This window comes from Garra rufa, chromosome 1 (assembly GCF_049309525.1).
Source record: "Garra rufa chromosome 1, GarRuf1.0, whole genome shotgun sequence".
Classification (NCBI taxonomy): Eukaryota; Metazoa; Chordata; class Actinopteri; order Cypriniformes; family Cyprinidae; genus Garra; species Garra rufa.
Genome location: NC_133361.1, coordinates 20,393,611 through 20,420,385, shown reverse-complemented (window position 1 = coordinate 20,420,385; position 26,775 = coordinate 20,393,611). Strand labels below are relative to the sequence as shown.

General features: G+C 37.0%; 2 protein-coding genes and 2 pseudogenes across 2 annotated transcripts in view; 3 read left to right on the top strand and 1 right to left on the bottom strand.

Annotated features, from left to right (window-relative positions):
* Positions 1 to 26,775, top strand: part of LOC141332094 (cytochrome P450 2K1-like) — a 393,810-nt gene that overhangs the window by 50,131 nt on the left and 316,904 nt on the right. The window lies entirely within an intron of this gene.
* On the top strand, positions 485 to 6,802 carry LOC141342228 (cytochrome P450 2K4-like; annotated as a pseudogene).
* Positions 11,715 to 17,034, bottom strand: LOC141332049 (cytochrome P450 2K6-like; annotated as a pseudogene).
* On the top strand, positions 19,815 to 23,887 carry LOC141332085 (cytochrome P450 2K6-like). The gene is made up of 9 exons (XM_073837180.1): positions 19,815 to 20,024; positions 21,231 to 21,393; positions 21,560 to 21,709; positions 21,823 to 21,983; positions 22,692 to 22,874; positions 22,961 to 23,102; positions 23,194 to 23,378; positions 23,465 to 23,606; positions 23,682 to 23,887. The coding sequence occupies exons 1-9, from the start codon at positions 19,815 to 19,817 to the stop codon at positions 23,867 to 23,869; spliced, it is 1,524 nt and encodes a 507-aa protein (XP_073693281.1). The 3' UTR covers positions 23,870 to 23,887.

Genomic DNA, 26,775 nt, shown 5'->3' with positions numbered 1-26,775 from the left:
GTTTAACATAAGGCAGCGACATAACAAAATTTGAAAAAAATGAACGGGGTATGAATAATTTCACAATGCAATCCAATAAATGCAGGCTTGGTGAGCAGAAGAGACTACGTAAAAAAAAAAAAAGCAAAAAAAAAAAACATTTAAAATCTTACTGTTTAAAAACTTTAAACTTTTGACTGGTAGTATATATGATCGGCTTCTCTGTGGACCAAAAATAAGTTTGCATTTAAAGTCATACTTTAAAGTCTGTGTAAAGGCAATTCAGAGAATTATTTCTAAACACATTATATATGTTGGTATTGTACACACATCTCTGTGTTCAGGAATGAGCGTGCACCCTCCTTTAACACTATAATAACTAGAGCACAGGTGACAAACTTAGTTCCTGGAAGGCTGCAGCTCTGCAGAGTTTGGCTTATTTGAAAACCACATGGTTTGTGTGTTGAAGCAGGGTTGAAACTCCACTCCAAAACTGAGTGTATTAATGCCCGTTCACACCAAGAACGATAACGATATCGATAAAGATAACATTCTAAAAATCGAGAATAGCAGAGTTCACACCAGAGCTATAACAATTACGATACAGGGGAACTATATTGTTGGGATCACTTTCAGAACTATTTTTTTTTTTTTACAGCTGATGAACAAAGTACACTGAAAGCTAATTGGACTTTATTTAAATGTAAAGGGCTTGCGCATTTGAAATAGCAGGCAACATTGTAGAGAAGTAAACAGACATTGCACAGCAAACGGAGTAATATAAAACATAAAATTACCTCAGGAATTCAGCAATAGTTTGGACAGCATTGTCTTGCCTCCTTTGAAGTTGCAATAGAAAAGAGTACCTATTTTTTTATTGCACTATATTAACTACTTTAGAGATCACATAGTTTACACTAGATTCACTGTTTATGCACTCAAAACGTGCGTGCTGAGGACATCTACTGGTTGAAGTCGTGTAAATGCAACAAACACAGACAGTTATTCACTGGTGTGGATGCAAATATAGTTATTGTATTTATAGTAGGGCTGGGACACGATTAATCGCGATTAATCGCATCCAAAATAAAAGTTTATGTTAACATACTAAATGTGTGTTTACTGTGTATATTTATTATGTATATATAAATACACACACATACATGTATAGCCTTTAAAAAATACTTATATGTGTGGATAGTTATATTTGTATTTAATTTAGATTATATATAGAATTATAAATATTTTATTTATTTTAATTGAATTTTTATTTTCAGTTTTCTTTAATATACATGTTTGTGTGTGTATTTATATATACATAATAAATATACACAGTAAACACACATTTAGTATGTTAACATAAACTTTTATTTTGGATGCGATTAATCGCGATTAATCGTGTCCCAGCCCTAATTTATAGTTATCGTTCTTGGTGTGAACCGGCCTTTAGTGGTTCGCCCACTTAATTGTAAGTTACTGTCATTACCTACAGTCTACAGTTTGCAAGCTATGCCTTCATCAGGTAATGGATATATTACACTCCCTCATAAATAAAGGTGCTTTAAAAGGTTCTTCACACTGGTGCCATAGAAGAACCATTTTTGGTTCCACAAAGAACCATTCAGTCAAAGGTTCTTTAAAGAACCATCTCTTTCTTACCTTTTTATAATCTGAAGAAGCTTCTTTCGCCACAAAGAACCTTTTGTGAAACAGAGAGGTTCTTCAGATGTTAAAGGTTCTTTATGGAACCATTTAGACAAAAATGGTTCTTCTATGGCATCGTGAAGCACCTTCATTTTTAAGAGTGTACCTGCAATCATTTACAAAACAGCTCGGTCACCTTATTTAAATGTATTTGTATTTGACAGTTGAGAGAGACGGCGGCTTTCACATGGTTTCTGCCAGCATTTTAATTACTCTGATGTTGATGACTTATTTTATTTACTAGGCTTTTTTTTTAAATCTTGCAAATTTGGCTGGGTGGTTAATAACACTTTATCAAGGTGTGACAAAATCGGAACAGATATTTAATATTGCTTTGTGGATTTTAAATTGTTTAGAAACTTTGTCACCTATTTTAAGTTCTACTCTCCAGGTTGTTTGTTTGTTCTCATATCAGTTGATACTAGTGACAAATTAATGTATGAGTGTTTTGTGTATATTTGTTTTACAGTTTTCAAAGAAATATGGGTCAGTGTTCACAGTGTATTTTGGATCCAAGAAGGTTGTGGTTCTGGCAGGATACAAGGCAGTTAAACAAGCACTTGTGAACCAGGCGGAAGAATTTGGGGAAAGAGACATTTCCCCCATATCCCAGGACATCAATGATGGATTCGGTAAAACATAAGCTTGACATGACATGAACAGCATAATGTGCACTACTGCATCACTCCTGGCGCTTTAGCTTAATCACTGACCGCAAAGAAAGAAAAGCTAAGTGTTCCATTGTGGCACAGAGCAGCAAAACAAGAAATGTTTTTGTGGACTAAATCAGAAAAATAGTGATTTATGAATACAACCCATGTTTCTCAACAGGAATCGTATTTGCTAATGGCGACAGCTGGAAGACGATGAGAAGATTTGCTCTTTCAACTCTTCGGGACTTTGGAATGGGCAAGAAACTGAGCGAAGAGAAAATAGTGGATGAGACGCGCTATCTGCGTGATGTGATTGAGAAGTTTTAAGGTAGATTCAAGGCACATTTGTCCAAATATTAAAGAAGTTGACTTCCAGAATAAACATTTTCCACTTCCAAGTCATCCAAGATGTTTATGTCTTTCTTCAGTCGAAAAGAAATTAAAAGGAAATTTTAGGAAAACATTCCAGGATTTTTCTCCATATAGTGGACTTCACTGAGGATCAGCGGGTTGAAGGTCCAAATTGGAGTTTCAATGTAGCTTCAAAGGGCTCTACACGATCCCAGGTAAGAAATAAGGGTCTTATCTAGCAAAACGATTATTGCACATTGACATAGGTGGACCCAGTGTTTACAAAGCGAACATGCCAAGAAAGTCAAACGGCCTTTACAAAAAAGGTAAAACAATGATGTTGAAGTTGCAGGAGAAAATTTGAGTTTTTCGCCCTACTCTACCTTTTTGAACCAAAGTAAACAGATGAAGAATTAACTGCGCATTGAGCAGATGAGCATTAGTAGTTAAAAAGTATACAAATTTATTTTATTTTTTTAGAAAATGACAGATTGTTTCGCTAGATAAGACCCTTATGCCTGGGATCCTTTCATTGGGGATCGTGTAGAGTCCTTCGAAGCTGCACTGAAATGGCAATTTGGACCTTCAAACCATTGGCCACCACTATATGAAGAGAAATCCTGGAATGTTTTTCTCAAAAATTGAATAAATTGTCAGGATTCTTTTATTCTGAAGTGAACTTCTCCATTAATTAGTCCACACTTCTTCTCTGTTTGCACATGTATTGCAGGAAATCCATTTGATACGCTCAAACCGGTGAATTATGCCGTCTCCAATATCATCTCGGCTATTGTTTATGGGAAACGGTTTGAATATGAGGACCCAGTATTTCATGGCATGGTGGAGCGGTCAAACCAGAACATCCGTATGATTGGTTCTGCTGCGATACAGGTAGTCGCCAGTGTTTTTATTTGATGTGTGGTTTGTTAGGACAGGACAATACCTGGCTGAGATACAAAATTTGGAATCTGAGGGTTAAAAAAAAATCTAAATATTGAGAAAATTGACTTTAAATTGGCAAAAGGAAATTTGTTGATCACATGACTTCAGTTGCTCTTGTTCTGTAAAGTGACAGCAGGATTTATATGGTAACATGAAACGGATGTGGAATTGAAAGAATGTGAAAACACTGGGAAACTGGAGCACTTTGCTTAAAGGCAATAAGTGAAATTGTTTTCTGTGCTTTGTTTCTGTGTGAAATTCGAGTGCTTTTTGACCCTGCATGGACAGCAACTCAATGTATGTTCAAGGCCCAGAAAGGTAGTAAGGACTTTGTTAGAATGGTCCATGTGACATTAGTGGTTCAACCTTACTGTTTTGAAGCTATGAGAATGAGAAAACAAAAATAACAACTTTATTCAACAACTTAACTTGTGTTCCAAAGATGAACAAAGGTCTTACGGATTTGAAAAGACATGAGGGTGAGCAATTAATGACAGAATTTTCATTTTTGGGTGAACTATTCCTTTAAGAGTGATAAGCAATTCATGAATTGAACACTCTGGCGCTGCTGTGCATTTTGAAACTGTGCCAGTGAAAAACCTAAATATAATGTAAGTATGATATGGTGTTTAAAATGAGAGGCAATCATACAGGACTATTCAGATTTGAAAATATGAGAAAATGGCCAAAAATGCTGTAGATACAGTTAAGTCACACGCTCAAGCACAGTTTAAAATAGTTTGGGCTCTGGTCTTTAATTCAGAACAACAGATGCATTTTAAATATGTTGTGTGTCTCCACCTGCAGATCTACAACATGTGTCCATTTCTTGGTCCATGGATGAAGACGTGGAGATTGATGATGGAAAATGTGGAGAGCAACAAAAGAGAAATAAAGGGGCTGGTAAAAGTCTTACAGGAGACTTTGAATCCGCTTGACAGCAGAGGATTAATCGACTCCTTCCTCATCCAAAAAGAAAGCTTACAAGTAAAGGATTGCTTCATTTTTAGCCAGCAATAGCTTAAACTTTACTCGCTGGTGTTTGGTTTTCAGAATTGAATTATCTATTTATTTATATCTCTTTTTTTAGTCTCATCCTGAGGATGAAGAATGTGTTCGTGTTTCTTACAGGAATCTAGAGAAAAAGATTCACATTTCCATGAGGAGAATCTGCTCAATACAGTGTCAAACCTATATACCCTAATAAACAAGGTCACACTTCCAACACTCTTAAAAATAAAGGTTCTTTATTGGCATCAATGAATCATACCTGCAAACTTGTCGCTTTTCGGCGACAATCGGCATTTTCATTGTCAATTGGGTCATTCACGTGACTCATGTAGAACCGGAGAGTTTTTTTTTGGGCGGGGGGGGGTTGGATTAATTGACATCTGCGCCGATCTTAATTGAGCTCGCGCCTGTCAAGAGAGGGAGGTGGGGGTGGGCTTGCGTGCCATGTAGGCCATTATTGGACAATTCTTATAAATTAAATTTTTTCTGGACCAATCAGAATCTCAGCATTTTACTCAGGATCTTGAAACACACTGCCGTGCCATCTGTGTTCACGCCTGTCAGGAGACACCTGAGCTAATGTGGAAACTCTGATGGAAATTGAATTCAAGTTAAGTCAGTATTTTTGGAGCTAAACAACAGATATTTGTTTGCTTAAGTCAAATAACGTCAACTAGCGTTTTTTTTTTTTTTTTTTTTTTCATACAGTTAGCCTATGCTTCGAGCAAAATGCTTAATAGCAAGCAATACAAGCAGATCCAATGCTGGAATTTCTGTTAGCAAGATAGCAAATTTTCTAGCCATCTAACATTATTAGCTAGTTGTAATGTTAATTCCTGCATTGTCTGACCATCTTGCTAACTAAAGTTAACCATTTAGCTTGCTACGTAAGTATATAGTATTTCAGATAGCCAACTTAGGTTGAAACCTTATCATTAGCCCCTAACTTAAGCCAGGTGCTCTGCCCTGAGTTCTGGCTACTACTCCAATTCTGAGCTACCCTGATTAACGACACGTTATGGAGGTTGTCGTGTGCGCAATAGTCATTCAAGTCAGCTGGATGCAGCCCAAGCGTAGCCCTACTTTTAAAGCGTTTTTGATGTGTTGATGTGGGTAGATGTGACTATTTAGACAACAGCTGATGCGAGAGTAATACAGTGATAATAAAGCAATTTGACATCTTGTTGCGTTGGATGCACCGCATTACTTGTAAACAATGTCTATTTAGAATCTGGCGAACGTGCAAAGCAAATGCACCAAACTCGCCGACAGCAAATTTCTGTATAATAAAGGGCTACATTTTGCATCCAAAGCTGTCATTTGAAATCTTTGCATTGCATTGCGTGCTACAGCGTTGTAATGAATATTCATGTTAAATCCCACCCAGGGCAGCTCAGAATTAGAGTGGCTTTATATCTTGAAAACACCAATCAGTCCCTGGTTCGATGAGATTGAATAACTTATCCTGATGTGGATGTTCAGCAAGAGGTTAGCTGAATAATGCACGTCCCTATTATTAGTATGTAATGTGTTTGTGAGTCTTGTGAGTGTGTGTATGGATGCTTTTGATGTTTACTGTTGTTGTTTAATTTTTAACCATATATCTTGCTTCTGTGGAGGTTAAATGTCCCTGGTGGGATAATTAAATAGTTCTTATCTTGCCTTAGATTCTCCAGTATGGTGTGGACCAGAGCCTGCCAACATTCACTGATGGAGAAGATGCTGTCAGCTTGTAGGCAGATGTTTCTGATACAAGAAGGTACCCTGCACTCACCAAAACAGCACAGACAGCATTATCTGTGTTCCATGGGCCACTGATTGAGTCATCTTTCAGTTACATGTCAGAAATCATTGACTCAAAAAGTGGCAGCATGAGCATCAGCACTATGAGTGCCATCCAAACTGTGAAACACACCATGCTGACTCAAAAGAAGACTACAGTAGAATGTGCAATAGAGAAAACAAAGTATGGGCCAGTGGATCTCAAGATGTCGGCTGGAAGTAAGGACAAAGCTTTAAGAAAGCAAGCAGCCTTGAAGGAGATGGAGAGACGGAGGGTGTTCGACTGCCAGCCATTCTCAAGCGCTGCCGCAGCAAGAAGAATTAAGGCAGAAGAGGAGGCTCTGGCCAGAAGGAGGCATGCGGCCAAACAACGAAAGTGAGCTTGTGAAACCCTTGTCCAGGCTAAGAAGAAGAAGAAAAAAAAGAAAAGAATGTTTTTCAGTAAAACATACTATTTTTCAGTATGTTTTTCATTAATGAAAATGAATGTTCTTCAGTTTCCCTCCATGGCGTTTGCATGCATGTGTGTTTGTGAAACCCTTGTCCAGGCTAAGAAGGAAAAAATAAAAGTTTTTCAGTATAACATAATTTGTGTTTTGGTTCTTTTGTTGTTTTCTTATTTTAGTGTCATGCGCCTAACACTTACTTGAGTCCCCCCCCACCCCCCTCACTGTCGCCTTTTTTTCTCTGATGCGTTTGCAGGTCTGATATATATATATATAATTACTGTATATAAATAAATGCTATTAAACCAGGCTCAAGCTCAAATTATTTTAAAGTATTTATTTGAATAAAACTGTACATACACGTACATGTACACGCAGTCACAGAGAGAAAGCGTGTCTGTCATCAAATGACAGAAAACACGGCTCTCCATTGTTGAGTTTACAACCTTTACATGTATTTTGGCTAACTCGTCATCTCGATCACTGCCAACTGTTCCCACACACACTGCTTCACAACTAGACATGACCCTATTAACTTCCCCAACATCTGTCACAGGCTGCTCAACATTTTCATCATCATCGTTATCCTCTTCCACAGGGGTGACAAATTCATGCTCTGTTTCTGCATCCAAAGGACCTCTGGCATCAGATCCAAACAAATCACTGACTAGCCTTAGCCTGACTCTCACTCGCTTCAAAGTCAAAGTCAAAGTCAACTTTATTGTCTTTATTGTCTTGTTTACACAGAGTGCTGCTAGTCTGGCAGGAGGATGGCTGGACCAATCGCATGCCAGTCAGTCGGAGCAGTGCTTCCCATTGACAAATGATCAGGGTTTATGTCACTGTTTGTGTACATTTCTAAGCTTTTTGATTGGTTTTGTACAGAGATAGTGACGTTTTAGGGGATACCAGAAATAAAGAGAAATGCTCAGAAGAGGAGTTGAGAAAAGCAATTTTCATTTCCAGCAAATTTAGTAAAACTTTAAGTCAACTTTAATAGTCATTTAAATACCTTTACTCAATTATCTGGACAACAAAACTATGGGAGATTATTTTTGAATGTCTGTTCTTTGAAATTAACTAATAAAAAAAAAAAAGATATTTGTTGTGTTTTTCCACATTATTGGCCTGTATCTTAAAATAAAACGTTGTGACTTTCAACTCATTTCACCAGATCAGGTCACATATAAACTGACTAGCATGTGAATATACAGGTGCTGGTCATATAATTAGAATATCTTCAAAAAGTTGATTTATTTCACTAATTCCGTTCAAGAAGTGAAACTTGTATAATGTATACATTCATCCACACAGACTGATATATTTCAAGTGTTTATTTCTTTTAATTTAGATGATTATAACTGACAACTAATGAAAACCCCAATTCAGTATCTCAGAAAATTAGAATATTGTGAAAAGGTTCAGTATTGAAGACACCTGGTGCCACACTCTAATCAGCTAATTAACTCAAAACGCCTGCAAAGGCCTTTAAATGGTCTCTCAGTCCAGAGGTGCTTTTCATTTCTTATTTTTGCATCCTCGTTTCCTTTCCTTGCTTCCTTTCCTCGCGTCTTGGCTCCACCCCCATAGGATACGAGGGAAGGATTTAAGGAAAGGAAATGAGGACGGAAGAATCAAAGGAGGAACATTGGAATATTCTTGACCACTCAAGCGTCACTTCAAAGCGTCATCAGCTGCGCTAAAGGGATCTGCCCATATGTTGTTAAAGTTCGTTATTTAAGGCATTCATAATAATTATTAACAAAGCAAGATGCCCTATTTAAATATATGACATTATTTACACTGCAAAGGTAGAATATAAATGTAAATTATTACAACATATCTGAAGGGGGAGGAGTGCGTCACATTTAGTTTATAAAACACTTCCGCATAAGATACACCCGTATATCCTCGCTCAAGACTCCTCAGGAAAGCCTCCTCACTCCTCGCCTCCTCACGGTGCAATTAAAGAATTGAGATGTCCTACAACAGGGGTCCCCAAACTAAGGCCCGGGGGCCAGATGCGGCCCGTCCCCACATTTGGACTGGCCCTCTGAACAATGCCAGAGATATATTTTGAAAATGTAATTTTAAATATGTTTTAATTATATCATGTCGGTATTTGATAATAAAGGTTGGCTTTCAAACTAAAATTTCCCTTAGTTATTAACATAGCCAATTATTTGTTAAATTCACCAACAGAATGGTACATTCAACGTAATGTGTCATCGCAATCGAAGAGGTGATGCAAGAGGCAGCTAGAAAATACAGAGTGATGACAAAATGACTCAATAGCATTTGAGGTATTTGACGTGTGATTCAAAAAACACAGTGGACCAACACCAGCAGATGACATTGCACCCCAAATTATCACAGACTGTGGAAACGTAACACTGGACTTCAGTGTTTTTGATTTCCAAATAAAATACAAAACTTGCTCTCATCTGAAAAGAGGACTTTGGACCACTGGGCAACAGTCCATTTATTCTTTTCCTTAGCCCAGGTAAGACGCCTCTGATGTTGTCTGTGGTTCAGGAGTGGCTTAACAAGAGGAATACGACAGCTCTAGACAAATTGCTTGATATGTCTGTGTGTGGTGGCTCTTGATGCCTTGACCCCAGCCTCAGTCCATTCCTTGTGAAGTTCACCCGAATTCTTGAATCGATTTTGCTTGACAAGCCTCTCAAGGCTGCGGTTCTCAAGGTTGGTGTTTTTCTTCTACACTTTTTCCTTCCACTCAACTTTCTGTTAACATGCTTGGATACAGCACTCTGTGAACAGTCAGCTTCTTTGGCAATGAATATTTGTGGCTTATCCTTCTTGTGAAGGGTGTCAATGATTGTCTTCTGGACAACTGTCAGATCAGCAGTCTTCCCCATGATTGTGTAGCATAGTGAACCAAACTGAGAAACCATTTTGACAGCTTGACGGAAACCTTTGCAGGTGTTTTGAGTTGATTAGCTGATTGGAATGTCACCATGTTCTAATTTGTTGAGATAGCGAATTGGTGGGTTTTTGTGAAATGTGAGCCAAATCATCAAAATTAAAAGAACCAAAGACTTAAACTACTTCAGTCTGTGTGCATTAAATTAGTTTCACAATTTGAGTTGAATTACTGAAATAAATGAACTTTTCCATGACATTCTACTTTGAGATGCACCTGTATATCTTTTGAAAAAAAAAAAAAAAATCATTTGTCTGCGTGGTGCATAACAAAATAATAAACTATTCTAGCATTAAAAGGTATAAAAAATACAGGTAAAATCATAATAAAATAATAATAATAATAGTAGTCAGTCCGGCCCATGGAATTTTTTTTTGTAAACCGACCCGGCCCCCCATTAAAGAAATGAAAATTATGTGGCCCTCTCAGAAAAAAGTTTGGGGACCCCTGTCCTATAAGATGGCTGAGCTCGATCGGTTTCCGGGTCATAGGATGGAGGACAGAGGAGGGATATTGAGAAGCACCCCAGTTCTGTATAGGGGAAGACTGCTGATTTGACAGTTGTCCAAAGACGACCATTGACACCTTGCACAAGGAGGGCAAGACACAAAAGGTCATTGCAAAAGAGGCTGGCTGTTCACAGAGCTCTGTGTCCAAGCACATTAATAGAGAGGCGAAGGGAAGGAAACGATTTGGTAGAAAAAAGTGTACAAGCAATAGGGATAACCGCACCCTGAAGAGAATTGTGAAACAAAACCCATTCAAAAATGTGGGGGAGATTCACAAAGAGTGGACTGCAGCTGGAGTCAGTGCTTCAAGAACCACTACACACAGATGTATACAAGACATGGGTTTCAGCTATCGCATTCCTTGTGTCAAGCCACTCTTGAACAACAGACAGCATCAGAAGCGTCTCACCTGGGCTAAAGACAAAAAGGACTGGACTGCTGCTGAGTGGTCCAAAGTTATGGTCTCTGATGAAAGTAAATTTTGCATTTCCTTTGGAAATCAGGGTCCCAGAGTCTGGAGGAAGAGAGGAATCCACGTTGCTTGAGGTCCAGTGTAAAGTTTCCACAGTCGCTGATGGTTTGGGGCGCCATGTCATCTGCTGGTGTTGGTCCCATAGATATATATACGTAGGTGCCTCATTACTGACTGTTTCTATGGGCCTTTAAACGTAAGCCTTTAAACGGGCCTTTAAACGGACGCATCTACGTGCTTGGAGCGGTCCAATGGGGTATCTACGTATATATATCTATGGTTGGTCCACTGTATTTTCTGAGGTCCAAGGTCAACGCAGTATATCAGGATGTTTTAGAGCACTTCATGCTTCCTGCTGTTGACCAACTTTATGGAGATGCAGATTTCATTTTCCAACAGGACTTGGCACTTGTACACAGTGCCAAATATACCAGTACCATGATATCCCTGTTGTTAATTGGCCAGCAAACTCCCCTGACCTTAACCCCATAGAAAATCTATGGGGTATTGTGAAGAGGAAGATGCATATGCCAGACCCAACAATGCAGAAGAGCTGAAGGCCACAGACTGATCGACTCCATGCCACACCGCATTGCTGCAGTAATTCAGGCAAAATGAGCCCCAACTGAGTATTGAGTGCTGTACATGCTTATATTTTTCATGTTCATACTTTTCAGTTGTCCAAGATTTCTAAAAATCCTTTCTTTGTATTGGTCTTAAGTAATATTCAAATTTTCTGAGATACTGAATTGGGGTTTTCATTAGTTGTCAGTTATAATCATCAAAATTAAAAGAAATAAACACTTGAAATATATCAGTCGGTGTGGATTGAATGTATACATTATACAAGTTTCACTTCTTGAATGGAATTAGTGAAATAAATCAACTTTTTGAAGATATTCTAATTATATGACTAACACCTGCAAGTATCGCTAAATTTTAATATTCATTTCCATGATTGAAGTCACATTGTTTACATTAGCATGAAAATGTATGAACGGTGATTCTATTTCCCTGTAAAAGTAAAATCAATACAACAATTTGACATCATACAGCAGCATGTTATAGCAAGCGTTTGACCGCACACAGTTTGTGTGGGGCCGGGGTCAGTGGGAGTCCAACTGCTGGTGTGAGATCCAGATCATCTTCAGACACTCCTGGAGGAGGAGTGAAGCGGAAATGCTGAAGAAGAGAGGTGATTATCAAAAAGAGCTCCATTCTGGCCAAACTCTCTCCAAGACAAGACCTGCGGCCTGGAAAAGAAGAGAAAAATAACAAAAAGCACCTCTGAGGGAATAATTTAGTAAGTAGTAAATCCAAAGTCCACCACACCTGCAGAGAAGGGCATGAAGGCATCCTTTTTGACAAACTGGCCCTGCTTATTTAGGAAGTGTCCTGGGTTGAAGCTGTTAGGGGTTTCCCACTCATTTTCATCCCTCAGTACGGTTGTTAATAAAGTTACAACAGTGGTACCCTGCACAAAACATCACAACATCATTAAGTATTGATAAATGTTGAAATGCAGTACATTGCCATGTCCTCATTAAATACAGGAAGAAACACACCTGGCCTGTTCTTTTAAAGAAACAATTCATTTAAGTGGTGCTGCATAAGAGGAATGACTATAAATCAATCACTCATTTATTTTCTGATTTTAGCCAGACCTTCTTGATGAAGTACCCATTGAAGTGAATGTCACAAGTGATCTTATGGGGGAGATTTGTGGGAAATATGTTGGCCATCCTTTGTGCTTCATGGATCACAGCATCTGTATATGGTAAGTTCTTCCTGTCTTCTGCCACTGGCTGACGTCCACCGATCACTTGGCCAATCTCCTCCTGAACCTTGGCTTTTGGTAAAAATTTACAATGCATCACAATTTTTTTCTTTTTATATAAAAGTACATGCAGAGTACCTTTAGCCCCTTCATTTATGATTTTATTCACAATATAATAAGGCCTAAAATAGAATGCTATTTTTTTTTTAAGAAAATGTAATTAAGTGTCATCCTTCGACTAGAAGTTTAACATTAATGCTTATTCTTTAACATGAGGTGTATCTGCTCATATGCTTGCATTAACATTGCCAAATGTTGCTGTACCTTGTATTTCAGAGTATTTGGCCATTAGAAGGAGGGTCCAGGTTATTGTGGTTGTCATAGTATCCGTACCAGCAGAAAAAAGGTTGACAACTGAATTAATTAGATTCTTTGTATGGAACAGAGTCTTTGTTTCGCCAGATTTCTGCAAAAATGACAACGACAACATCCAAGACAAAAAAAGTGAGATATGGAAAAAACAATTGCTCTATAGCAGTGAGAAATATTTTCATATTAAAGCCTTTTAGAGACAATATGCAAGATGTTAGTGATGATAGTAAACTAGAAAGAGATGAAGGCAACGCTAAAATCAGACACTATTAAAGACACCCACATTAGTGCAAGTTTACTTAGCAAAAAAAAAACAGCACAGGCGGAAAAACTAAAAACACGTTTGGTGTGAACGGCCCTCACATGATTTCCATGGGGAAAAATTGCTTTTATTATCATGCCTATAAATTACAGTTGATCTATCGTGAATGTTTGGAGTCCCTAAAGGGACATTGTGGTGAAAAAAAAAAAAAAAAATGGGGTGGGAGGAAATTTTTTTTTTTCACATTTTTTGTGTTCTCTCTTGGAGCAGGTATTAGAGTTTAATTTGAACTTGGACTTAAGTATAAAAAATACAGTCAGTGCTTATTTGGGACATTATAAATCACTTAGTGTGCCTGTTTTATTTACAGATTTGTGCATTACTCTATTTACTCTATATACAGGTGTATAAATAAAGAGATAGGTATAAATAGAGAATGAATTATAGAACACGGGTAATGATTCCTATGTTATCTATTTAAGGTAGATAAGGTATGGGGGAAAGACTAGGTTCAAAATAAAACTCTATGAACTCTGTGAACCTACAGAGCTGTAGGGGTGAGCGGGCACAACCTAACACGGGGTTAATTGTAACACACGTGGTTTAAATATTTCTACACACGCTAGCATAACCAAATTTACTAGTATTTACTAGTTACCATATCAACACTTTGCAGAAAAAAAAAGCGCCAAAATTCAAAAGCATTTTGAAGATATCGCTGAATATTTATTTTACCATAGTAAAAGTACATTTCTGGCTGAAGTCAACTTTTCATTTCAGTTTTTAGTATTCATTTAAAATTAGACAAAACTGCTAATATTTTAAATCTCCAATTTGTTATTTATCAGTTTATCAGTTTTATTATTTCTTGGCAAACCAGCAGAAGACACTAACCTGTATTATATTCCAGTGGCGCAGATGGGGAACGTTGTAACACTGTGTGACAATATGCCCCGCTGTTATTAAACTATATGCTATTCTATGACATTAGCGATGTAATTTACATTATTTACTTCTAAGGATTTTGATAAGAAACCACAAGAAACAGGTGAATAAAGGCTGACAATCAATGGTTAATGTTCAGATGTTATTTTAAGAAATGTAAAGCATTTTGGCTCGTTTATGTGGGTCGTCTATGAGAGCTGTGTGTGGAGGGAGGGGAAACTCCAAAATTAGATAATTTTTATTTTTTTTTAAAACGTCATTACTTCATTTGAAAAAGTTAACACATGTATTTTACTGAAAAAATTTTTTTGTTTGTTGTGCATATGTTTTTCGTTCGATCAGATAACATTTGAAGCTGTCATATGGTCGTGTTACAACTTGCCCCTCAGATGTTTCAATGCACCCCACCTACGGGGCATGTTGTCACGTTTCACTTCCTTTCTTTTCAGTTAAATAACGAAAAACATATACACTGTAAATATGAAACAAAGCGATATATTTGTACTAGACAAGTGCGAAAATAATGTGGATGAAAATTGTACTCTGAACCCCAAGTGGATTTACATAAACCGCAAAATTCAAAAAGTGTTAGGTTGTGCCCAAGTAAACAAGAAGAGTTTGTCTGAACTCAAAATGTTTTGCGAGAGATAGCAAATATCTTTGCAAGGGAATGCAAAAGTTTTGAAAAATTAAATAAAATTTCCTCCCACCCTGAACTTTTTCCACCATTATGTCCCTTTAGGGGCTCCATATGACTGGAAAATTGATATTGAAAACTTTTTAAATGATTCTTATTGAACAAATCTAACTAAATCTCATATCGATTCAGTGTGTTTCACTGGAAAAAAAAAAGCAAGATGACGCAAATGATTATTTCACGAATGATTCATCGTCATCTCTAGTTGTAATTTTTAACAGCCTACAAAAATACGGACATAATCGGTTCTCAGGTAAAATGTGTCAGAGATACTATAATGTACCAGATGAAAGAATAATACATATAAAATAAGCATTATTTATTTGAGTTTTTTGAAAAGCACTTGAGGACATTAGTAACTAAAAAACTAAATTTTTCTGGCACACAAACATTTTACATTACATAATTGGTGTCCTTTCTCTAGCTTTTCTGAATGACTTTAATTCTAGAATGTCATTTTCATACAACTGACAGGAAAGGATGCTACTTTGTGTGCTTTGCTATTTCAAAGTGGACAGTACCTCAGCTTTCTCCTGTCTTATAAGGAAAGAATCGACAAATCCTCTGGGATCCTGAGGGTTCAAGGTCTTTCTCAGACCTTTTATGTGTTCGTCTCTTTTTCCAAAATTAGCTCTGAGGCTGTTGACGATACGTTTTTGATTCATCACAAAAGGGCGAAGCCAAGGATACATGTTGTAGAGCTACAAACAATAGGAATCACAGATGATAATGTACCACTGAACTGTATTTCAGTTTGGCTCAAAATACTCAAATCTAATGTTCCCAAGAATAACAAACAAATTAAGCTCTCAGTGCACAAATAAAGAATCTGTGGGCATATTCATAAATGTCTGTGCACCTGAACTGAAACTGAACCAGCCATTTGCATGACTTTTTGCCCTTTTTGGATCATTTCATGTAACTGAGGGTTGCTGTACTCAAATCTGCTGCCGTAGACAATTGCACAGATGATGTTTGAAACAGCCATGGCAGAGTTGTTTCAAATGGTTTTCCTGCAAGAGTCTGATGTTAATACTCATATCATTTTTAGTTCTATTAACATCTTGTCCTTGTGCTTTACAGTCTTACCTTCAAACTTCTCAAGTCTTTCTTTTAAATATTGTATTTCTTTAATGATTTTGTGTTCACTTCCTCTTTCGCCCATTCCAAAATCTCGTAGGTTAGAGAGAGCAAAGCGTCTCATTTCCCTCCAGTTTTCACTCATTTGAGAAAATAATCCCTACAGAGGAATAAACAAGAACAACATGCAGTAAGTCAGTGGTAATTCCATGCTACTTTTAATAAAAAAAAAACACCATTATTATTTATTATATATCACAATACAGGATGATTATCTAAAGTAAATCATTTCCTACCATATCCCTTGTTGAAATCATGGAATATGGGTGTAATATCTCTGTCTCCAATCTCTTCTGAAAGAGTCAATAGCGCTTGCTTAACAGTCTTGTATCCTGACAAAACTACCACTTTTTTGGGGCCAAAGTGCACCGTGAAAACAGGGCCATATTGTTTTGACAGCTGTCAGAGAGAAATGTTTTTCATAATTATTTTATATAATTATGCTGTGATTCTCTTTGCTATGATTATGTTACTTTTATGGTAATTTACTTGCATTGCATAAATTTGTGCCCTTTGCAAATGCACGTTTAACAGAGAAACTAATGAAAAAAGTCATGCTTTTATCACCCAACATTTGCTGACCCTGTTGTTTTAAAAAAAATGTGGTCTTGACTTTGACATTTATTAACTGGCCATTTAATACTAGTTAACTCATACCAGACCAGTTAATCAGTCCCATATAGCATGTTTTTGTTTGGAAAAACAACATTAAAATAGCTGTTCAATCTAATCGAACCACTGTAAATAAAAATTTCATTTTCAAAACAAGCTTTTAGATCCTGAACACTCAATTTGAAAATACCACAGAATGACTGAACTATTGAAGTCAAAGCAGAAAAGCAAAACTCACTTGGCAGAGGTTTACATGAGGTTGTCTTAGGTCTAGTAGGTGCAGGTTCCCCAGGAGAGGCAGTGGTTTTGGTCCTGGAGGATCTTTTGGAGAGTTGGAGGTGATTGCAAAGAGATAAACAACCAAAAACAACAGCACAGCAGCGAATAAAGCTCCTGTGGTGGACACATGCATGAGAAGTGTCTCCACTAAAGCCATAGCAAATGTGAACAAGTGCTTTAAGGGAGAAAAAAAATAAAAAAATAAAAAAATAAAAAAATAAAAAAATAAAAAAATAAAAAAATAAAATTCCCTCCGCATTTTTTGCTGAATCATGGAGGGAGGAGTTAGTCATGTTGTAATGAGTCACTTATTTTTATTGGGTCATTTATTTTTACACTGACAAATGATTGTGGAGACACAATAATGGATCCCGCTACCAGATGCATGATTTTTTAATTACCTGATGTCAGGTTCACCTCACTTTATATAGATTGTAATAGTATTTTCATTGGCACCAGCCCTGAAAAAAGTAATGACAACACTGTCCTCAATTATTTATACCTTAACAGCCACATTTAAACTACTAATAGTCATTAGATTGAAAAAAGTAAAGAGTTAGAGAGCTTTTGTAACAGTGAGTCAGCTGAGTTGGGAACCATGTGCGTAAACAAAGGTAGTGTAAACAGGCAAGGGACGACAGCTGGCAACAGGCAGAGGCACAGGGTGAAGGCAGACTAGAATAATCTACGAGAAGGCTTTTAAGAAATGAAGTCCAGAGAGGAATGTTAATACTCTGGTGATGGAACCCCAAGTGAATTGGAGAGTTGCTGTGATACCTGGATGACCAGAACTAAGAGAGGCATATACCAACTGCAGAACCCTCTTGCAAAATGCTGCTGGGGCATAAGTAAGGATTAGAGGGCAATCAGGAAGTGGTGGATTGCATGCTTAAGCCTCAGTATTCTGGATTGCCACTGAACAAGGGCAACTAACTTGGTGGAGGGTATAATTGGCTCATCTGACTGGGATGTTGTGAGTTCTCAAACTGTTGGGAGAGAGCCTCATCTTTAGTGTTCTTGGAGCCTGGATGATATGTAACTGTGAAGTGAACCTATCTCGCCTGCCTGGGGTGCAATCTCTTGGCAGTCTGCAGATATCGTGGCCTAATGGTTAGAGAGTAAGACTTGTAAGCCAAAGGTCACAGGTTCGAGAAAAGGGCCCATCTCGCATGTCTGGGATTCAGTCTCTTGGCAGTATGCTGATAGTTGTGGCCTAATGGTTAAAGAGTTGGACTTGTAACCCAAAAGACACAAGTTCATGAAGAGAGCCCATCTTGCCTTTCTGGGGTTTAGTCTCTTGGCAGTATGCAGATAGTCGTGGCCTAATAGTTAAGCATCGAACTTGTAGGGCAGGGCATCAATAGTACGTACAGGGAAAGACTTTGGGTGGTGTGCCGTGACACTGTGAGAGAATTGCCCCGATGCCTGAATTGGAGGCATCTATCTCCATTACAAATGGGAGGTTTGGGTCAGGATGGTGAAAAATGGGGGCCAAAGTGAAGATTGAGTAGATCATCTACTTAAACAATAATCCCCCGGTCAAAATGTCTCAGAAGACTTCGTTGATAAACGTCTGGAAGACAGATGGACTATTGACCAGCCTGAAAAGAAAGACCAAATACTCATAGAGCCCAGTGTTAGTTGAAAAAGCAGTTTTCTATTCATTCCCCTTATGAATGCAGATTAGGTTGTACGCAGGTCGAGTTTGGGTGAAGTGTTCGACCGTTCTGAGTTGTTCTAGGGCTGATGGAACCAGAGGCAGAGCGTAGTGGAACTTTACAGTTATTTCATTAAGTTTACGGTAATCAATGCATGGCCAGGGACCCTTATCCTTTTTCCCAACAAAGAACAGGCCTGTTTTTTTGCAGCTGGGCAGGAATGTGAATGTTATTACAGTAAATGTGAGCTACTCCTTTTGATACTGTTGGCCCTCCATGCATTTATAGGGGGCTGCCAGAGTGACCGCCCAAAGATACAGAAATTTCGACAACCACTGTCCAAACTCACATTTCCCAACACGTAACCCCAGCTAACACACAGTGTACCGCTTAAGTAACTTATTGGTACTTTTGGCCAATTCATGACTTACTACAGGACGTTACATACTTGTAATTTCATTACCATCAGCGTCATCAGTATGAACTACTATGTTATAACCAAAAACGGCCCAGTTGCATACTGTGTTTGTAATACAGTAATTTAATGACTTAAAAACCCCCACAATTATAGTCACTTTTTATTTTAGAGGTATTTCCTGTATTTTTTGACTGTCAATTAACAAGTCTAGTGTAAAACAATATTAAAACCTGAAACTGTGAATAACCAAAAATTAAAATCAAGACACAAAGTGACATTAATTATGAACAGGTGTTGTCAACAAGCAGAATCACTGAATGAAAGAGAAATGATAAGAACAGAAAGAAGACACATGCAAAAACACAACTACAGCCAAGGATAAAATCATATGAAGATAAAAGAAAGCATTAAATCTCTCAAGATCTCAGCAGTGGACTGTGCTGCGCTGCAGTGCCATTGCCACATTGGCTAGTTATCATGCCGAGCAATTTTTTTGGTTAATGGTTATGGGAAACTTTAAAACAAAGAACTTTAATCTAATGAAACCACAATTACGAAAGCATAGATTGCTAAAGATGAAGTAATACTTAAGTTGCATGGTGCAGGTAAAGACAATGTGCAATAACTAATTGTACACAAAAGCACTAAATGTTCTGTACAAGCTAACCAGTAACAAGCATGATGACGTTTTCCTAATTTTGAAAGGTAAGCCTGAAAGACATTCTGTTTTACCTCTTGACCCCTCCTGCTACTTCCAAAGTATTTAAGAAAAAGACACAAGTACTTAAGTACAATCCGCGGCAAACCTAAATTACTGAAGGAAGCTGAAGGATACTTTATGTTGTATAGATTTCTGTAACTATGGCTTTAGCAGAAACGCTTCTAATGCATGTGTCCATCACAGGTGCTTTATTTGCTGCTCTGCTGTTGATTTTGGGTATTTTTCTATTCTCCATCGGCTCCAGCTCTCAGGTTGAGGGAAAAATATATCCTCCAGGACCCAAACCGCTGCCACTGCTGGGAAACCTGCACATGCTCGACCTCAAGAAAACCTACATGAGCCTTTGGGAGGTGAGCGAGTAAAACTTTAAGATGGTCAAAATGAAATCTTTAATGTGACTAGAGACAGCAAAGTGCAGAAAAATAAGTGCAGAGTGTTTTAGATGTCTAACATAATGTAGCAGAATAGTGAATCATGAGTGAAATGTGAAACGTTCACCCTTTTGTCCTTTTTGAGATGTACAGTACAGTTTATCTCTATCAGTATTCTTTTGTATTTCTTCTGTACATCTTTCACATTTACATTGTGTAAAATACTTTGGTCACACTTTAGTTTGGGGACCAATTCACACTCTAACTTCGACTTTTGCATCAATAAACTCTTCATTTGAATAACGTTTCAAGAGACATTGCAAAAACAGTATGTGTAAGAGTTGAACAGTTTATTTAAATTATACTCCGTACAACATAAGCACGCTATTTAAACTGTAAATGTATGTTTAGAAATAAATGTGACCCTGGACCACAAAACCAGTCAAAAGTAGCACTGGTATATTTGTAGCAATAGCCAACAATACATTGCAAGGGTCAAAATGATATATATATTTTTTTTAAAATGCCAAAAATCATTAAGTAAAGATCATGTTTCATTAAGATATTTTGTAAATGTCCTACCGTAAACATCAAAACTTAATTTTTGATTAGTACTATGCATTGGTTAAAAAACCTCATTTGGACAGCTTTAAAGGCAATTTTCTCAATTTATTTTTTTTCACCCTCAGATTACAGATTTTCAAATAGTTAGCCAAATATTGTCCTATCCTAACAAACCAATAGAATAATGGAAAGCTTATTTATTTTCAGCTTTCAGATGATGTATACATCTCAATTTCAGAAAATTGACCCTAATGACTGGTTTTGTTCTCCAGAACATGTACAATATCGATATTTATTTATCAATATTTATTTTTTAGTACTTGCCAATACCGACTACCAATGTACTTCTTTGCATTTAAAAAAATATTAAAAATAGTCTGTAGAGAAACAAACTAGAAGACTATGAACCATATTTGACTATTAGATTAATTAGTTTAGCAAATAGATGTCTTATTCAATGTATCGTTAAATATTTTTTTATTTCGTTTAATGCCACATTGTACATTTAGAGCTGTTCCAGCACAGTAATCACATGTTTACATCACATATTACTAAATGTAAATGTAATGTACAAATATTTCAAAAGACTTCTTGCTTTTTTTTAAATCTTTTATCTTACAGCTCTCTAAACAATATGGGTCTGTTTTCACGGTTCACTTTGGCCCCAAAAAAGTGGTTGTATTGACAGGATACAAGGCTGTGAAGCAGGCGTTAGTGAACCTTTCAGAGGAGTTTGGAGACAGAGACATTACACCTATATTTCATGATTTCAATGATGGATTTGGTAAGAATTCTATATGTCTGAATGATCATTACACTGATAAGTATGCAGATACATTTCTGTTATTTTGCTGTGCTAATGCCATGCATTCGGACTTAGTAAAAAGGTATTTGAAAGCGGAGCATTCTTCACTTTGGTTACCACTAATGAAAGAATTATACCTCTTTAGGGATTGTGTTTTCCAATGGTGAAAACTGGAGGGAAATGAGACGCTTTGCTCTCGCAAACCTCCGAGACTTTGGGATGGGCAGAAAAAGAAGCGAAGAGATTATCATTGAAGAAATGCAATATTTAAATGAGGAACTTGAGAAGTTTGAAGGTAGACAGTATTGTGGTTGAATGAATAAAGCAATTTAATTTAAGCAATCAACAAACACTACATTTGTCTTTGAAGCTTGATCCATAATTCAAGTTTTTCTCTCCTCGCTGCAGGAAAACCATTTGACACAACTCAGGCTGTGAACCTTGCGGTTTCAAACATCATTGCGACAATAGTCTACGGTTACAGATTTGAGTACAGTAACACCAAGTTACATCACATGGTCAGAAAAGCTAACCAGACTGTCACTATGATTGGTTCTGCCTCCATTCAAGTAAGGAGACAATTGAGTATGCAATCCACAATTAATTCATAAACCAAGCATGTGTTAAGATATTAATAATGATTCCAATTTCCATTTCTATCACTTATTTATAGGTTGTGTTTAATAAAATATGTACTGTATACATTTTTGTATATATACAGTGTCTTGCAAAAGTATTCATACACATGTTGCTGTCTTAATTTCAACTACTTTCAATTACTTTGTTTTTCACATTAAACAACACTCCATTCACCATAATGTAAAAACATTTTGCTGCATTGAAGGGGTCACACTTTATATTAGGTGTCCTTAACTATTATGTACTTACATTAAAAAATAAGTACAATGTACTTAATGTAGTCGCATTGCATTGCAAATCACTTTTGCTTCTATTAAGGTGAGATGTGGGTAAGGTTAGGGACAGGTTTGGTGGTATGGGTAGGTTTTAGGTTGGGTTAGGGTGTAAGGGTTAGTTCAACAGTGGTAACTACAGAAATGATTTACAATTGACCTTACATACAGGTTTTTTTAAAAATATAAATACAATGTAAAAATATGTACGTACACAATAAGTACATTGTACCAAATGATTAATTCAAATGTAAGTACATAGTAGTTAAGGCCACCTAATGTAAAGTGGGACCATGCAAATAAATTTAAAAGAGGCTTTTACCCTTAGAGTGTATATTGATAAACTATCATTATACTTGTTTGTAGCTCTACAACACATTTCCTTGGCTTCGTCGTTTTGTCAAGAATCAGAAACGTATCATGAGCAACGTCAGAGATGCCTGTAAACGAAGTGAGGAATTTGTAACCAGTCTTCAGGAGACTCTGAATCCGCAGAGCCCACGAGGATTCGCTGACTCCTTCCTCATACAACAGCAAAAGGATGAGGAGGTACATTTGAAGTTTTAAAGTTTATAATCCATCTAATTTGCAGTGTTTTGACATGTCAGTTTTTTTCTTCATCCTAATGTGTGCAGAGATCAAGTAAATCGGCGACTCCGTTTCATTCGAAGAATCTCCATTGCACAATTAATAACCTGTTTGCCGCTGGCACTGACACTACGGCTACAACAGTGCGCTGGGGTCTTCTGCTCATGGCCAAATACCCTGAAATACAAGGTACAACCGCAAATGGCATTTGCCCACAAAGTACTTATTCATCCTAAAGTAGCTCTGGTAATCTAATCAATGTTCTTCTCATTCACAAAAGCTGCGGTTCAAGATGAGATTGACAAAATGATCGGTAAACGTCAGCCTTTGGTGAAAGACAGGATAAACTTACCATATACAGATGCCGTGATTCATGAAATCCAGAGATTTGCAAGCGTAGCGCCCATAAGCATCCCCCATCAGACCACCTGTGATGTTCACCTGAATGGATACCTCATCAAGAAGGTCTGGCTCCACTAAGAGCATGCATTGTTCTCAATTATGTGTTTGCATCATGTATCATTGATCTTTTCTTGTGTTGATTTGTGCAGGGTACCAGTGTGTGGCCACTACTGGTGTCTGTATTGAGGGATGAAAATGAGTGGGAAACTCCTGACAGCTTCAACCCAAGACACTTCCTAAATGAGCAGAGCCAGTTTGTCAAAAAGGACGCCTTCATGCCTTTCTCTGCAGGTGCGGTGCATTCAAATTCATTATTGTACAATCGCAGGTTCTTTTCGTTGATCTTCTGCTTATCATTGTTCTCAGGACGCAGGGCTTGTCTCGGAGAGAGTTTGGCCAGGATGGAGCTCTTCCTGTTCTTCACCTTCCTTCTTCAGCATTTCCAATTTACTCCTCCTCCAGGAGTGTCTGAAGATGATCTGGATCTCTCTCCAGTCATTGGCTTCACCCTGAACCCAACCCCACACAAACTGTGTGCTGTGAAACGCTTCTAATGACACAAATACCTTTAATCTGTTCGATCTTCAATCGCATTTTGTAAAATTGACAACTTATTTTCTTAATGGTTAGCTTTATATTAGAAACACATTACACTTTTTCAAATTAAATCTCTTTATTTATTTATTTATTTATTTTTTGTCAAGATTTATTTTTGACACTTTTGCCTTTATTTTGATAGGACAGATCAGAATTTACAGGAAGCGAAGTGCGAGAGAGATAGGGGGCAGGATCTGGAAAGGTCCTCAAGTCAAGATTCGAACACGGCGCTGACAATCTCTTTAGTTTTGAGTGTGCTAGCAACTATAATTTTTTTCAAGATTTTATTGTTGAATTGTTGAAGTGCCTGTAATAGTGATGGTTATAAAGATGATTGATATTGAAAATGCCAAATGCTGAGCCTACTCTCTTATATGAAACCGAAATACCAGTAATATTAAAAGTGCAATATGAATAAACTACTTTTGGGTCTGATTACATTTACACATTCGAAAGATATTTATTGAACACAGCTTGAAAAGTCTGAGGATCCTGAAATGCAAACTGTGTTTTTGCTTCAAGAGAGCAACCAGACGTTTGTGTTGTGTTTTACTTTTTTTTTTTAAATATTAATTTATTCTTCATTTATTTATTTATAACAATTTATCATATATTCATCATATATCATATATGTAACATTTTTATAACGCTTCTATATTTGATTTTTATTTTTCTTGCTTAGAAATTTCCATTATTATTCAGTCTCATGATTATGGGGTTTCATGAATTGTTTTGTCTGTATAAATAAGAAATAAGAGGGAATGTTTATGGAAACTCAAGTTGGGATGTTGTTGTGAATCAGTTTGGTATGAATTTGTGCATTGAGACATACACCACTAAGATTGTACAATAAACTCAATAAAGCTCAATTTTTTACCATCATCTCTTTGTCTCCTGCTTCTGCTCTTCACTGGTGTTTCTCTGCCAACTTCTTGGCTGACTTTTAAACACTTGTTTTGGGTATTTTTGGTTACCAGACAAGACATGCTGTTGACAGGGTTTAGGTATCGACAGCTCTGCTGACTAGTTGCTCTGCTACCAGACAAACTGATATTGTCTGACGGGATCCGGCATCTGGTTTTAATTCTAGGCAAGGGGAACCTGTCTAACAAGCTGGAAGGGTTGCATTGCAACTATTTAAACAATAGCTATAATTTACAACTTAATACTTAAGATACAAAACAAGTGTAGTGGATTTGCTTCTGCCTTGTGAGCATTGATAAGCGACTTCACACAATGATGCAGTCAAGGTTATTTTCATAAACGAAAACTAAAACTAAGACGAAAACAATTGATCAGAAAACATTTTCGTAAACTGAAATAAAAACGTCAAAATGAAAAACTAAAACGAAACAAAACTAAAACTTTTATTGAAAAATTAATGGAAATATAATAATTATCCAAAATAATTTTCGTAATCATTACGTTTTCACCAAACTGTTGTGAACTTTTTCTTAGAGGACGTTTGGAGACGTTTGGATATCTTGAAGCAGAAGTTTCTCTTTATTGAGATTCTAGCTGCTCGTCGCTGCAGATCTTCATAGTTTATATACATTTCCAAGGGGGAGGGATACATATAGGTGGAGTCAATCTAAACAAAGCATGCAAATACAGTACAGGAATCAGCCCGTTACCGGAGTCTCAGCCCTGATCTCATTATCATAACAGTGTCATTCAAAGGCATAGGTGCTAATCCAATCAGTCTGACAATATTGCCCATACCTTCACATTCAAGGGCATATGTGCTACAGTATTGCCCATACCTTCACATTATCATAGAGACAAAGGCATATGTGCTAATTCAATCAGTCTGACAGTATTGCCCAAACCTTCACATTCAAGGGCATATGTGCTTACAGCATTGCCCATACCTTCACATTATCATAGAAACAAAGGAATAGCTGTACCTTGAGAACAAAAAGGTTAATGTCTCATACACCGGGGCTGCCCGATTTGATCTTCTTCGAATGTCATCATCTGTACCTCTAGAAGCTAAATTCAATGTACTTCACTTTAGGTTTTCCTGTGATGCTATGTAAGAGTCTAGGTTCAGCATATCATAAACAGATTCTTAAATTTGTAATCCTTCACCAACATGGCGGAAAAATAATAAAGTCCTGAACCGCACCAACAAGAAATCTAGGCTACTGCATCAGGCAAAATTACTATTATTATTTTTAAATGTAACACAAGCAATCAAACCAATTAGATTAGATTAGAGCTTATTAATCGTTAAAAGATCGAGATTGAAACACCCACGCGATCTCATTTCTTAAATAACAACGATTCCTCATGTCTAGGCCCTACCTAACCTTTGAAGAAGTCTTATGGAACATTCAAATCTGTCTTTACACTGGCACTTACACAAAGAGAGCAGTCACCATGTTTAGGAAACAGCTTCACAAACAGTCTTTTAAAATGCCCAGGCATATTATCACAGCAATACTGGGATTAAAGGTCATAGTTTGGATATAAACATTGATGTCTATGGTAGAGATCAAAATAGAGAATGTCATCTTCTGAAAGTAACTGGCGCTTCAAAGAACGTCGATTGCATTGTTTCGCCACTAACAGCTGTTAAAAAATGTATTTGTTATTGAATATATATAGTATATTCAAAACATTTTTAAATATACATTATTTTGCTGAGTTAAGAGCTGCAGGGAAATCGTGATCTTTATTTGGTCTCTAAAAACTAAATCTGAAACTAAACTATATAAAAACTGTATAGTTCACATTCTTCACAAAATAACAACGGAACTAACAAGATTGTTATAATAAAAACTAAACTTTGTTGCAAATTTGAAAACTATATTAAAATAAAACAAATTTAAAAAAGCAAATAATAACCTTGGATGCAGTT

Coding starts and splice junctions, on each gene's coding strand:
- LOC141332085 (XM_073837180.1), top strand. CDS start 19,815: ATGGCTTTAGCAGAAACGCTTCTAATGCATGTGTCCATCACAGGTGCT. Junction 21,984..22,691: donor TTGGTTCTGCCTCCATTCAA/GTAAGGAGACAA, acceptor ACTTGTTTGTAG/CTCTACAACACATTTCCTTG. Junction 23,379..23,464: donor ATGGATACCTCATCAAGAAG/GTCTGGCTCCAC, acceptor TGATTTGTGCAG/GGTACCAGTGTGTGGCCACT.